Consider the following 13,911-nt stretch of genomic DNA (forward strand, 5'->3'; position numbering starts at 1 on the left):
GGAGAATTGAGGGTTAAGAGCGGACTGTACAGAATACGTAATCTGTTGTCCCATAGCTTCGTATTCACCCGTGCGAGAGCGGGGAACAACATGTCATTATTACAGTCCGATACACGCTGCACATCCTGACAGCCACATGTATATCGGCACTCCGGCGTGCGCATCATAAACAGGCTATGAATACAATTTTCCACAATGCAGGAACTATATGTTCACTGAAGTATAAAATGAAAATGTCTTATTGTTTTCTAGTAGAAAATATTTCTCCATTTTCAACTGAGGAGAACGTTCTCTGGGTCTGCTCATGATGGATATTGGACCACTGTGACAGAGGGGATAAAGATGATGACTAGGCTACATAAATGGCTTTCCCATGTAATCATTGGTTTAGTGGACATGGCCTTATTGTCCTTTCCTTATGTCATAACCCCATTCTGTGTCTCAATGCGTGAGTAGCCCCCATTCCATTGTGATTTTTTCTTTACCATTGACTTCAGTGTAGTTATTGGGAATCCGTTTGGTTTTTATTATGCTCTTGATCTGTATGCTGATCCCCTGCTAGGTAATTTTTCCAATCATAACCTGGCTGGACTCAGCCTTGGCTGCTGACCCTGGAACCAAACTATGTTAGGAGTCCACGATACCACCTACCGCACACCTACTCCCGCTACCCCTGCTCTTACTCTCGCTGTAACCGCTGCACATACATAGATGTGCACTCCCACAGCACGGCTAAGCCTTGGAAAATGAATTTGCCTGATGATGGAGAGGGTGCATTATCTGGTGGTACAGTAGAGTGCGTGTGGCCCGAGCAGACTAGCTGTCTCTAGCCCTCAGAATAGGAGCAGCAGTCTCCTGGGCCCTGGTAGGAGAATGGGCTGAAGCTGCAGTCTAATTCATCACGGCGCTGCAGGAAACAAGCAATCGTGGGGAGGCTTCATAAAAAAAAAAGGGAAAACAGTGCAAAAGACGCAACAGCTCTCACTGGACTGGGGCAATTCCCCCGGTCATCACAGTTGCCTACCGGACTGTCAGGCTTCTCGTAGCTTAAATGCTGAGACAGAGAGAGAAGAGGAAAGGAGAGGAGGAATCACTGGTAGAGAAAAAGAAAAACAGCCTCATATGTAGTATATGATATAACTGGTTGGAGGTTTCAGCGTGTGATGAACAGCATATTTACTACTACATTAGCATAAATCTCATCGTATATTGGATGTGTTTTTTTGTTTGTTTTTTTTACACTATTGGAACTGACACTCGCACAGGCTTCCTTATTGAGGTACCAGATTGTGAGGATATGGTGTGCTGAAGGGTTTCCGTGACAACCTGGGCTTTCTGTCTAATCAGGGTGAGGGTTTCCAGATTGAGAGGTGGTCCTCGGGGGAGCTGTACTTCAGCGAGCATGGATGCTTTGCCACGGAGAAGCCCTTTTAGAAAGACCTTCACAAAGTGGGATTCTGCTCAGAATGGGTACTCTGACGTCCCTTGCATAATTGGAAGCACTTTCGAAAGAAGGGTCCTTAAAATGCATCAAATGAAAGAGAAAAGGGAGCATCCGATTTCCATTCCACTCTTAAACCTTTCCGCTGCTGCCTTTCCGGCATGTACAGTTTGGTCCATATATATTTGGACAGTGACACAAGATTGTTATTTTAGCTGTTCATGAAAACAATGTAATTTGATGGTATTCACATCCAAACTGGATAAAGGGTTTGGGAATTGCTGCTCTTTAATATGTAGCCAGCTCTTTTTCAAGCGACCAAAAAGTAATTGGACTATTGACTCAAAAGCTATTTCATGGGTGGCATGGGTTATTCCCTCGTTAGTCCTTCATCATTTCAGTTGGTAAAAGATCTGGAGTTAATTCCATTTGCATGTTGTTAGCTAGCTTGTTGCTATGAACCCACAACATGAAATCAAAGGAGATCCAGTGAAAAGACAACAGACCATCCTTAGGCTGAACAAAAGGACAAAATCCATCATACGTTCTGAGAAAAGGAAAAACAACTCACAATGGCCTGGATGTTCACGGAAGACACCCAAGTCTACCATACAGAGAAGATTTCATGAAAGCAAATACAGAGGGTTCAGTACAAGGTAAAACATATAGGGATATGTTTTTTAAGGCAAAGAAATGGCATATTCTGCAATGGCTGAGTCGGACACTAGATGTCAACGCAATTGAGCTGCATTTCACTTGATTTAGACAAAACTTAAGGCATGAAAGACCCGCAAACAAGAAGCAACTGAAGTAAAAGCCTGGCAAAGCATCACAAAGGAGGAAACCCAGCATTTGTTGATGTCAATGGGTTCCAGTCATTCCCTGCAAAGGGTTCTCAACAGAGTGTTGTATAATATATATTGATTTTGTTTATGATAATGTTAATTTGTTCAATTACTTTTGAGCCCCTGAAATGAGGAGATTTTGTATAAAAATTGTTGCTATTCAAAGCAAAGCACGTTTAACCACGTGACGTAAACCTGAAAGTCTGCTCTTCAACTACATCTTAATTGGTTCATTTCAAATCTAATGCGGTGGCATGTAGAGTTCAAATCATGAAGATTGTGTCACTGTCTAAACATATATAGACCTGACTGTACATCATATGTTATGACCCACCCATTTGTCAAACTGCCAACTGTTGTTCTTTCGTCTTTTTTGTTTTATGATGTATAAAAGTAAGAGACGTCTTTGTGTTTTTTGCTAGCTGCTCATTCAAGCAAATCTCCTTCTATAATCTGTGTCTATCTAGTCCCGATCTTTTCCTTTTTTCTTTTTCCTTTTTTTTTTTTTTCCCCCCAGAAGTTGCATAGTGGTTTCATCATCTTGAGCAGTAGGAGCCAGCAGGGTATCGCACAAACACTACAGACAGGCTCATTTTTCACAGGTTGACTTCCCAGCTATCCTGCAGGATGTGTTGCGACAAACAGGGGATATGTGACAGACTCACGTCGCACTCGTGTCCTTGCATTAGAGGGAGAATGCGATGTATCTCGTGGTCACGAGCGTCGTGTGTTTTATGCCTGTGTGTGTCTGCGTGCAACGTTTCGTTCCTCTGTACACAATAAAAAAAAAAAAAAGCATGTCTATGTATATATGTGTCTTAATACATCATGACCGGTTTGTAGTATCATGTAGCTCCATGCAGATGGAGTGCTAATGATCCAGTAACAGTGAATGTTTTTTTTTTCCCAGCAGGTCTCAGTTCTCCACCAGCCAACATCACCACCTCCGCCGTGCCCAGCATCGTCACGCCCATCGTCAACGGATTCACCGGCATCCCTCATCAGCCCAACGGACACCCCGCCGTGGAGACTGTGTACACCAACGGCCTGCCGCCCTACTCCACCCAGAGCCCCACCGCTGCCGACACCCTCCAGCAAGCCTTCACCGGTGTACAGCAATACACAGGTGAGAGACGGGGACGCTGTGTTTACCGTTCTCTACTCTGTGGGTTTTGTAAATGTTGAATGAGACAATTACTGCGGGGTATTTACTGTATGAGTGGGTTTCTGTGTCTTAGTCAGACGCAGTAGGACGGTGACTTAGAACGCGGCATCAGAAAGCCTTTGATTACACGTGTTAGTCCTGTGCGATCGACCTTAAACATCCTTGACAGCATCCTCTGTGGGTTTTAACACTCCTCTCTCTTGCATCCCCCCCCCCCTTCCCCTCCCGCTCCCCTCCCCTCTTTCTCCTCCCTGTCCGCAGCGATCTACCCAGCCACCACGCTGACTCCCATTGGCCAGACACTGCCCCAGCCACCCCAGGTCATCCAGCAGCAGCAGCAGAGAGAAGGTGAGGGTGAGAGAACATTATTACTTTTACACTTCACACTTCTCATCTGCTGTAATGGATATAAAAGGGGAGATGAGCGTGAGAGGCCAATATTGCTTTTACACTGTACACACCTCATCCCGTGGAATACCTATATAAAATATGTGAGGGTGAGAGAAGAATATTACTTCAGCACTGTGCACATCTCATTCTGTGTAATGGATAAATAGAGTGGAACAGTGTTACCGAATGCGGTTCACATCTCATCTTAGGTAATAGACACATAAAGCATGAGGATGATAGAACTGTATCATATTGTGCGTCTTGAAAATAGGCCGCGCATTATCATCACAGGGCCATGTTTTTTTTTTTTTTTTGCTTTTTTTTCAGAGGTGATAATTAAAGCTTATGTAATGAAATCCCTAGCTGTGAGAAAAGTCGCGCTGCAACCTAGATGGACAAATGTGGAAAGCGCGTTTGCAAGAGAAATTGGGGGCGGCTTGTTTGAAGATATTCAAAGTGACTCTTCCTAATACATTTTTTAAAATAACAATGAAGTTCGGCTGCACGGAAGCTGTATAATTGCGGTGGAAGCATTTTTTTTGTGTTTCAGTTGAAGAAATAAATTTGTCAGGAGGCGACAGGAAGTGTGAAAATATGAACAAAGCCACATGTGGAGCACTTTTTTTTTCTCTTTCTACATTTTGATCAGATGTGCTTTAGCACATATATAAATGTAACTGTGCAATCTGTTCACATAAGTTGCAGATCAATATTAATCATCCAGAAATGCGGACGTACAGAGAGGAAAATCCAATTTTTAACAGTTTATTTCATTGACCCTCAAAGCCAACATCGTGTGGGGAGTCAAATGTATTGTCAACACAGTCATAGAAAATGAAAGCAGAACCTTCCAATTCATTTCTATGTGTTTCATTACTGATATTGTTCAAGACAGCTTTTGGCATATATTGCAAACTTAAGTCCACATGTGAGACTCCATGGATGAAAGCAACAAACTCACAGCTGTTCCCTCTCCCTGTTCCTCTCGTTCCGTCCAGGTCCGGAGGGTTGTAACCTCTTCATCTACCACCTGCCACAGGAGTTTGGAGACAATGAGCTCATGCAGATGTTTTTGCCCTTCGGAACCGTCATCTCTTCTAAAGTCTTCATGGACCGGGCAACCAATCAGAGCAAGTGCTTTGGTGAGTTATTAGCCCGAGACCCAAGGCACAGAGCTGTACTGTAATAAAACAACGCATTTCATTCATTCATTCAATTTCATTTGATTTTTGAACGTAATAATTAAAGATAACTGGTTCACGCCTACTTTTATGTCATCCAAGTTATATAACTTATTGATTATGTTGGTAACAAATGTTGTAAGCTGTGTGATTCAGTAGTTGAGATAAGACTGGAAGGTGATTAAAGGTAAATATGAAGAAATTCATTTGTAGTTATGTTAGAACTCTTTGTTGAATTTGCAACACTCATTCTGCTGTGGCTATGGCTTAAGCGGTAGATCAGTCCCCTGATATCAGGGCTAGAGGTTCCACCCCAGGTCCGTCCTTGGGCAAGACACTGAACCCAAAATTGCACCTGATGGCGGGCGAGCACCTTCCACGGCAGCTCTCCTGCCATCGGCGTGTGAATGTGTGTGAATGTGTGTGAATGGGTGAACGAAAAAGCACGACAGAGGGTTTTGACGTAGAAAAGCACCATGTAAGTGCACACTGTCATACACTGCATTTGTATGATGACGTGTCCACTCACCTTGGTGTGGTTGCCAGTATTTCAGTCTCAGGTTGCTCATGGGTTAATGTGCATTGATTTTTAGACTAGAGGTGGTGAAAACTCCAGAAAGCCAATCAAAGACAAGTCTCACAAATGTGAGGGCCCACTGCTAAATAAATGAGGCCTATGTGTGGAGATAGCTTATTGTAAACCATCCCACTGTTGATGGTGCTGCACTGAAATCAACTTTTCTGGACCAGGTTGTCTATAAATAACAAAAAAAACTAATAATAATAAAAAATAAAAACAAAGATATAAATATAGATATATAACCTTGTCATGTATTTGCTCTGTCTTTATTTTTGATTTCAAAATTAGTTTTTTGTCTAGTTATTTCCCTTCATAGCAAAAGCAATTACAGAAACTGAGTGAATGAATGAATTTAGTTATTTTTTTGTTTTGTTTTGTTTATTATATTATATATTATTTATATTTTTTGAATCGTTAATTAATTAACTGTCATTCATGTGATTTCCAATAATTAAAGGTGATGGATGGAAAAGTAACCTCACAGTACACTCTTACACAGAAATAGTTTATACATACATATATATATAAACTGCTTACATAATATATATAATATTAACAGACATTTGTGGGTGTTGTGTAAAAATTCACAGCTTAGGTGTGAAGTTTCGTAGTGAAAGGTGATTTTTTTGCAGCTATTATTTTCAAAACCACTTAGCAAACCACAAATGTGTTATACACTGTGTGTGTGTGTGTGTGTGTGTGTGTGTGTGTGTGTGTTTGCGGGTGACGTTTATTATCTCAGATGCTGGTGGCTCTTATGACATTTGACAGCACAAAGACACGGAGGATTGAATGATCTCACTCTGACGGACTGACCTGAATTTGCATCTTGATGACTGTTGTGTTTTGGCATCAGCGCTGCGAGAAAAAAAAAAACAAAAAAAAAAAAACGCTGAGTACATTGTAGCCAAACTAGCCATGATGCAGTCGATCAGTGTCCATGTCCTTGTTTCTATTTGGCAGCTGCGTGACCTGGAAACCTTGAGTTGCTGTATCAGCATCCGCACTGCCTTTCCGTATCCCCGATATCTGTCAATACTCGCAGCGCTGAGGCTGATTCACACACCTCCTGTCCCATTTAGCTCCGTCAGCCTGCACACGCATACACACACAGCGACCAGCCCCGGGGCTTATAAAAACTTTGAGGCGGCAGGCAGTGATGGCGGGGGTGGGTGGGGTGGGGTGGGGGGGGGGGGTGGAGGCAAAGGACAATTATGGATCAGCATTTGTTTTCACTTCAGGGAACCACAGAACCCTTGGCAAAATTGATCACCAGGCCCGTCTCCCTTGGGGGACTTAATAACATATAAATTCATGAAGAAGAGCTATTTGCAGTATTGACGTACACACTGTGCATTTACAACATAATGTTAGGCCTGGGGAAGGAGGGAGCACACTGGTGTAATTAATCTAGGAAGGAGAAAGAGGGGATAAACTTAGATTGATGAGGTGCAAAAGACAAGAAAAGAGGGAGACGGAGAGCGAGCGCACGTGTGATCTGTGACAGGGCCGAGTGGAGGGCGTGGAGCTGCTTCCCCTCTCCGTCCCACCTCTCCGCTCCCAGCCAAAATGCGTTAACCCGACGGTGGGTTAGGAGGTCGCCTCCTTTCCATTGCCTCTGCGCTCTCCGCAGAGTTCCGTTGAGAACGTCCTCCTGGCCGCCCAGCTTTCGCCCTGACGGGCCAACCCTGAACCGAGCGGGCCGGGGCGGCCCCTCTCCCGGGCGGCCGTGGACGCGGAGACGCTCCTGCTGCTCTTTCACGGGTCATCAACCGTTCCTAATGACGCCACAGACACAGGGGAGTGCATCAAGCGGAGACACACTCCGCTGCAGTTTCTGGTCACTGAATTCTCAAGGCTTTATATTTGCACATGATGGAAACAGGATGTTGGTTATTGGTTTGAGGAGGGGTTTATCGCGGGGACATTTCTCCGTCTGCGGCTCCTCTTGTCTCCTAGAGATGATGTGTGCTCGCGTTTCGATCAAACTACCTTCTGCTGTGACTTGTGCTCATTTTTTTTTTTTTCTCAAAGCTATAATTAGTTCATATTCACCGGGATATTGACAATAAATCATTAGATTCGGTTGATTGAACGCAGAACACAGTCTGTGGTATGAAGCATTTTTAAATAACGTAGCAGCGGATAAATGTGTTACATTTGCTAATATTTACATCTTGCCCACGCCCATGATACAGTTTTCCTTTTATTTTTGACTAGAATGGGACATTGCATTGCTCTTATCCTGTAAAACCGTGGACATGTCGAGCTTGTCACATCCACCTCTGATAAACCAAAAAGCAGCTTTAGTCATTACGTCTCTTCAGACGACCGGGAGGCAATTTTGCAACACACAGCAGCCAGTCCTTACACTCTGCTTTACACGGAGGATCTGTTTTTACTTTAAAAACTCGCCTCTATCGCAGCCACCGAGTAGGTGTGTGAAGCGCTTCCTGCCTCAACAACGCCATCTAGACCTCTTCAAGGGATAGACAGGTCCTGATGATGGAGCTGAGAGTGAAAACACTTTGTTCACATGTTCAACCCTTTTTTTTTTTTCTATTTCCTGCTAGTGGTGTAATTTGAAACAAGCGCCATCTCCAAATTACTTCTCATGAAGGCTCTTTTTTTTTTTCCCCCCCTCTGCAGGTTTCGTGAGCTTCGACAACCCTGCTAGCGCACAGGCAGCTATTCAAGCCATGAATGGCTTTCAGATCGGGATGAAGAGGTTGAAAGTCCAGCTAAAGAGACCGAAGGATGCCAGCCGCCCTTACTGACACAGCCTACCTTCAGTATTCATTGCAGCAGCACAGGTGAGCTTAAAAAAAAAAAAAAAAAAAGGGTGCCACTGGCTCGACGTTCAGATCCTCGTCGGCGTTTTGGCGCGAGCTCAGGATTTAACTCTGGCTCAGATGGCATCTCTGTGGCATCGGGCCTGGCACGTTAATCATAGGTATTAGATATGTAAGCTAGGTAAATGCAAGGCGTTTAACTTTGTACCACAAATGTAAAAAACTATAAGGGTATGATTTCATATGCAGCACAGCCGGCATATTAATTATGAGAAAATGTGTCATCATTGTGATTGACAAAGATTGATTGGTGTGCCAGCGTGGGTTAGCGCTCTCCAGGCCATTACGCTGATATAATAGAGCCATATTGGACTATCCAAAGTTGAAAGAAATGGATCTTTGGATTGACAGTTTAATGAGCAGTGAGATTTCAAATTGCCCCCTCTTTTTTTTCCCCCCCTTCTCTTCCAGGTTTTAGAGGACACGTGAAGATATCTCGGAGGAGTTAAACTTTTTTTTCTTTGAAAGCGAAATATGTTTAAAAAAAAATCAACACGTAAGGAATTTTTGAAGACATATCAGCATTTACTTATGAAGATATACAGTAAGTTACGGCGGAAAAAGGAGATGCGAAATAGGAGGAGGAGGAGGAGGAGGAGGAGGAGGAAGTGCTTCACCGGGGGACGGAACAGTTGCAGATGGCACAGTGCAAGAAAGACGAGAAGAAAAAATAACTGAAAAAAGATGTGATGAAACTGAACAACAGAACTTTTTTTCTTGTTGAGACTTGAATTGTTAATTAAGCAACAAACTAACAAACAAAAAAGCAGCAACAACAGATAGATTTCTATATACATATTATATACACATATATATATAAGGAAAGAGGCGCTTGTGGCTTTTACTGTACTGGACAAATGAGGGTTAAAACTTGAAGATCAAAAAAAAAACAAAAAAAACAACAGCAGTGGAAAAAAAGAAGCTATTCTACGTGTCCACTGACAGACTTACTTTCTCTTTCCCTCTTTCTCTTATTCTCTCACCGTCTTTCTCAGCAAGCGCAGAACTATGACTCTTGGAGGTCACTGAGGTTTCCATTAGCAACAGTAGAACTGCAAATCTTTCACCCCTACGGGACCAAAGGACCAAACATTTTTATCGTTCTGAACAGTAATATATAGTATTAATGATACTAATACTACAAACTACTACTAATAATATTACAAGTTAAACTTAAGAAGAAATACTAGCTTCAGGTTGAAAAAAAAAAAAAAGAGCAAAGGGTTTTTGAGTTCTTTTCCTTTTACATTTATAGCTACCGGGTTTGAGACTATTAAAACAAAACCGAAAAATGTAGAAAAAAAAAAAATAAAGCTATACTATTTTAGTGGCGTAGAATATATGGGTTAGACAGTGTTTGGGGCATGTTCAGATGTGTGTTCTTTTGCCGCCTGTCGCTTCATCTGCATCACAGCGTTTCATCTCGGAAGCGTTTACCTGTCTGTGTTATTGTGTCGGGAGGAGGAGGAGACCTGTAGCCCTGCAGTGCCAAAAGTGACACAATAACACCTCCTCGAAGCAAACACACCGCGGAGCCATGGCACACTTGGCCGAGTAATGCTGCCCTCTCCTGTTGTCGACGCGTTCCAGTTCCATAATTGATCGTCATTGCCACTCATTCCATGTAATCATTAAAGCCTTGATAGTACAGATAATCTGACCATAAAGCACTGTGGTAAAAGTGCCACCCGGCTGAGGTGGATACGCAGCAGTAAAACAGCGCCGCATCTGTAACTGCTTAATAAAATATACAAATGAGCCTGACAGCAGTTGTAAAAAAAACTCCATCAGCGGGTCACAGTGGTCCCCGCCGGGTCGCGCCCTCTCCCACTGCCAGGCTCCTGCAGCTGCTCTCGGGAGGCGAGTGCAGGCTCTCTCCCCCACCCCACCTACGTCCCCTCTCCCTACTCTCCCTTCTTCCTCACCTCCAAGTGCCAGCATAGCTCTCTCTTAATAGGGACCATCAGTTCACGGGAGCCCCAAAGCTAACCCGCAGCATAATTAGGATAATGATAATATTGATCAGATGGGGAGCAGCACTGCAGGGCAAGAGATGCACAATCGATTCCACATTGGCATTTTGAATGAACTGACTGAGTGACACAGTTCATCTTTTTTTTCTCAGCGGTGGGTGCACGAGAGACTTTTTCTGTGTTACTGTCAGCCACAGTCTCAGATTCCAAACTCTGAGGAGGGCAGCGGTCTTCTGGGACGCTTTAAAGATACTTAAATCTACATCATTATGGTAAATAAACATCTGTTGTTGGCTGCAGGAAGATCTGTATATAGTGTTTAGAGTAGATTGTTCCAAGTTCTTCAGTGAAGAGCAGCTGTATATAGTTTTTTTTTTTTTGTTCAAAGGGTATAATAGCACAGTAAGGGTCTGTACACAGTGAGAAGCAGCCTGGCATTACCAGCCTTAGGAGGTCAAATTAAGAGCAAAATGATCCATCAATTAGACAGCAGCAGGCCTGTAAGTGTAGCTGCTACAGCTGCTGCTGCTGCTGCTTTAACAGGACGACAACTTACCATTAGCGCCGGTCACACATGGCTCTTATGCAGCACGGTCAGGACACATCGTGCCGTATGGGATCGGATGAATTAGCTAAGCGAGTGTCATCCACGGTGATGTTTCATTATAAAGACACACGTACATTCGGTGCATCCGAGATGAAGCCTAGTTTTTTTATGAGTTGCTGCTGCATCACATGTTTTTTTTTTTTTTTTTCATTTCAGTCTCTCATTTGTTCAGATAGCTTCTTTCGCTCTGTTGTTTTTTGTTTGTTTGTTTTTTGTCTAATGACATCCATCGACCCACTCTCTGAAGCTTCTTGCCCCTCAGGATTCTGTGAGACTTCAGCACTCTGATCATCACCTCTAAACTTTAGCCACATCAGTGCTTTACACATCGAAAACATGACTATTTTATTTGTGTGATCGCTGACTGATCAGTACTATTAGAAAGGGGGATGGGGAGCGTGAATCTCAGTAGGCCTCAGTGTTACCCCCCCCCCCCATTCAGTGTATGTTGTTCCGTTGGGAGCACTGCTAAGATGCTGTGAGAAGAAAAGTTCAAAAAATGCCTTTTCTCATCATGAATTGCCAAATTATGCAAGCATATCCACTGCATTTCCTCATCGGACTTTAACGTGTGCCAGATCTCCTTAAAGACTTCTTATAAAACTCTTATAAATGTGTTGATTTTCAGGAAGTGAATGCCGATTTAGCGATGCAGGAGAACGCTGTAGGAGGAGGGCCAGTTCAGGCTGTAATGATATACAGTGTAGTTTGCCAGTGAAAGGTTAGATTTCTTATATATTCGCCAGCAGACAGCTTCTTTCCCGTGGCGAGTTACTTAAGTTTCCTTTCTGCTGTCAGGGCCAAGCAGCTTTAGGAAGCTGTGATAGATGTCCTCTTTTCCCCAGGCTATACAGGGCCTTATAAATCCAATCTAAAAAAAAAAAAAAAAGAAAAAAAAAACTTTTCTTATGGTATTTCTGCTGGGGGATTTTTTTCTCAATTATTAAAATCAAATTAAATTTGGCCTTCACAACAGCTTGGGTTATGCAAATTAAAGATGCCAGCTGTGGCTGAAATGTAATGAGATTGAAAAAAAAAATGTCAAGTTCATTTCATTCTCCCAAGAAAAAAAAAAACAAGTGAGAAATTTGAGGGTTTGTGGTCAGAGGCCGTTTATGACTGAGTTGCGTATGTGGCGCCAGTACATACATATCTACTGCAAGATTCAGAAAAAGGGTGATGAGAGGGCTGGAGTCAGAAAAAAAAACAAAAAAAAATAACACATAAGTAACTGAGTAGCTAAAAAAAAAGAAAAAAAAGAAAGGAAATGGCAGTAATGATCCCAATAGTGGTATAATCAAGCTGCATGTGGTTGAGCTAAAGTTGACCTTTTACATTGGTTTCGCTTTTGCATCCATTTTTATTTCTTCATTTGTTTATTTTTGTTAAATACTGTATTTATCATGCTACCATGGTGCCCTTTTAATCTCTGAGCATGCTCAATGGGGGCCGGGAGGGTTAAAGATTATGGTACTACTCGTATTAACAATATGATTCTTAAACTATGGGTTGAATGCTAAGGATAGTAGCTTATTATAAATATGAAATCTGTATATTATGGAAAATCAGCACAGGACCTTTCTTTACATATAGGTTGGGGGATTGAAGTGGTGGGGGGAGGGCGCAGGGGAGGGGGGGAGGGTTTTTTCGCTTTATAAAGATGTTAACTTTCTGGTTTCTCAGCACAAAGCATACAAAAACATAGAAACGGCAGTAAGGAGTCTGGGAGTAGACTTTACTGACATACAGGGCGCAAAAAGAGGAATCTCAGTACTATTCTTTAAACCTGGTGGAGACAATGCTGTTTACAGGTAGTATTGTTTTTCTTTTTTTGTTTTTTTAAAAGGAGAGCGCCACCTGTTTTTGTGGCAGCGTCAGTACAGCATGGATTAACTGACAGGGAAAGCAGTATCTTTTTATATATATATATATAAAAAAAATTGAAGAAAAAAAAACAACTATGTGTTCTGTATTAGCCTGAGAAACCAAACATTTTTTCCCCTGTTGAAATTTCTTAATACTTGCTGCTTAGATTACTTCATATTAATGACTGATGATTTAATAATTTTATAATTATCGGGTCAAGTATGTAACTTGATGTTTATTTATTTACCTATTTATTTAATTTATTTATTTATTTATTTATTATTTATTTATTTAGCTATTTTTTTTTTCCATTTACGGTTATGGTAAGATAAAGATATGTATCAAAAAGAAATGCTTATTGGGGCTTTTCTCTCTTTCTCTCCTTTTTTTCCAATTTTACAATAAAAATTCAAACTGGATGTTTTGTTTTCTCACGGTCGTGTTGTGTCGAGCTGTGTGCTGAACCGCACAGCAAAGAAAGAGGGAGTCGTTGCACAAGGAATCGCTGCCCCCCCTTCCCTCCCTCCGCGTCTCCGGCGCCGGGGAAGTTTCTGGGACGCAGCTGTGGCCACCTCCGGCTCCGGCTCACCACCTCAGAGCCTGTTACTGACACCCCATTCATGTTAAGCGATGAAGCTGTGGTAATTGTGTAATAACCCTTTAAAAAGGTTACGGCCTCACATCTTTTTTAATATTTTACTTTTCTTTCGTGTGTGTGTGTGTGTGTGTGTGTGTGTGTGTGTGTGTGTGTGTGTGTGTGTGTGTGGAGGGGGAGGGGGCATGAGGCAATTTTCTGCACCTCGGCTGTGGGATTCATCATGAAAAGCTTTAGTGGGGGGAAATGCAGCCGTTTAATACTCGTATGGAAACTCAGTGGTGCAGTATATGGGATGATTTTGATTATCTGTCAGCGCGGAGACTGAAAGCCTTGCAAAGAAAAGCGCATCACCTGATGCTGCTTCTGCTGCAGGGCGCACGGAGACAACAGAGGTGTGTGTGTGTCAGGATCTA

At 42.5% G+C, this 13,911-nt stretch overlaps 1 protein-coding gene across 11 annotated transcripts in view; it reads left to right on the forward strand.

The window, feature by feature from the left end:
* The window catches only part of celf5a (cugbp, Elav-like family member 5a), a 172,238-nt gene extending 158,919 nt beyond the window's left edge, over positions 1–13,319 (forward strand). For 5 of the 11 annotated variants that reach the window (XM_047586699.1, XM_047586704.1, XM_047586703.1 and 2 more), the window contains 5 exons: positions 3,197–3,412; positions 3,713–3,805; positions 4,840–4,983; positions 8,252–8,415; positions 8,866–13,319. In XM_047586699.1, the coding sequence (XP_047442655.1) occupies positions 3,197–3,412; positions 3,713–3,805; positions 4,840–4,983; positions 8,252–8,379 (581 nt within the window). In that variant the 3' untranslated portion in view covers positions 8,380–8,415; positions 8,866–13,319. The remainder of the gene's footprint in view (positions 1–3,196; positions 3,413–3,712; positions 3,806–4,839; positions 4,984–8,251; positions 8,416–8,865) is intronic. The other 6 variants (XM_047586700.1, XM_047586705.1, XM_047586706.1 and 3 more) reach the window with 3 other exon arrangements.
* The last annotated feature ends 592 nt before the right edge of the window (positions 13,320–13,911 follow it).

This window comes from Mugil cephalus, chromosome 6 (assembly GCF_022458985.1).
Source record: "Mugil cephalus isolate CIBA_MC_2020 chromosome 6, CIBA_Mcephalus_1.1, whole genome shotgun sequence".
NCBI lineage: Eukaryota > Metazoa > Chordata > Actinopteri > Mugiliformes > Mugilidae > Mugil > Mugil cephalus.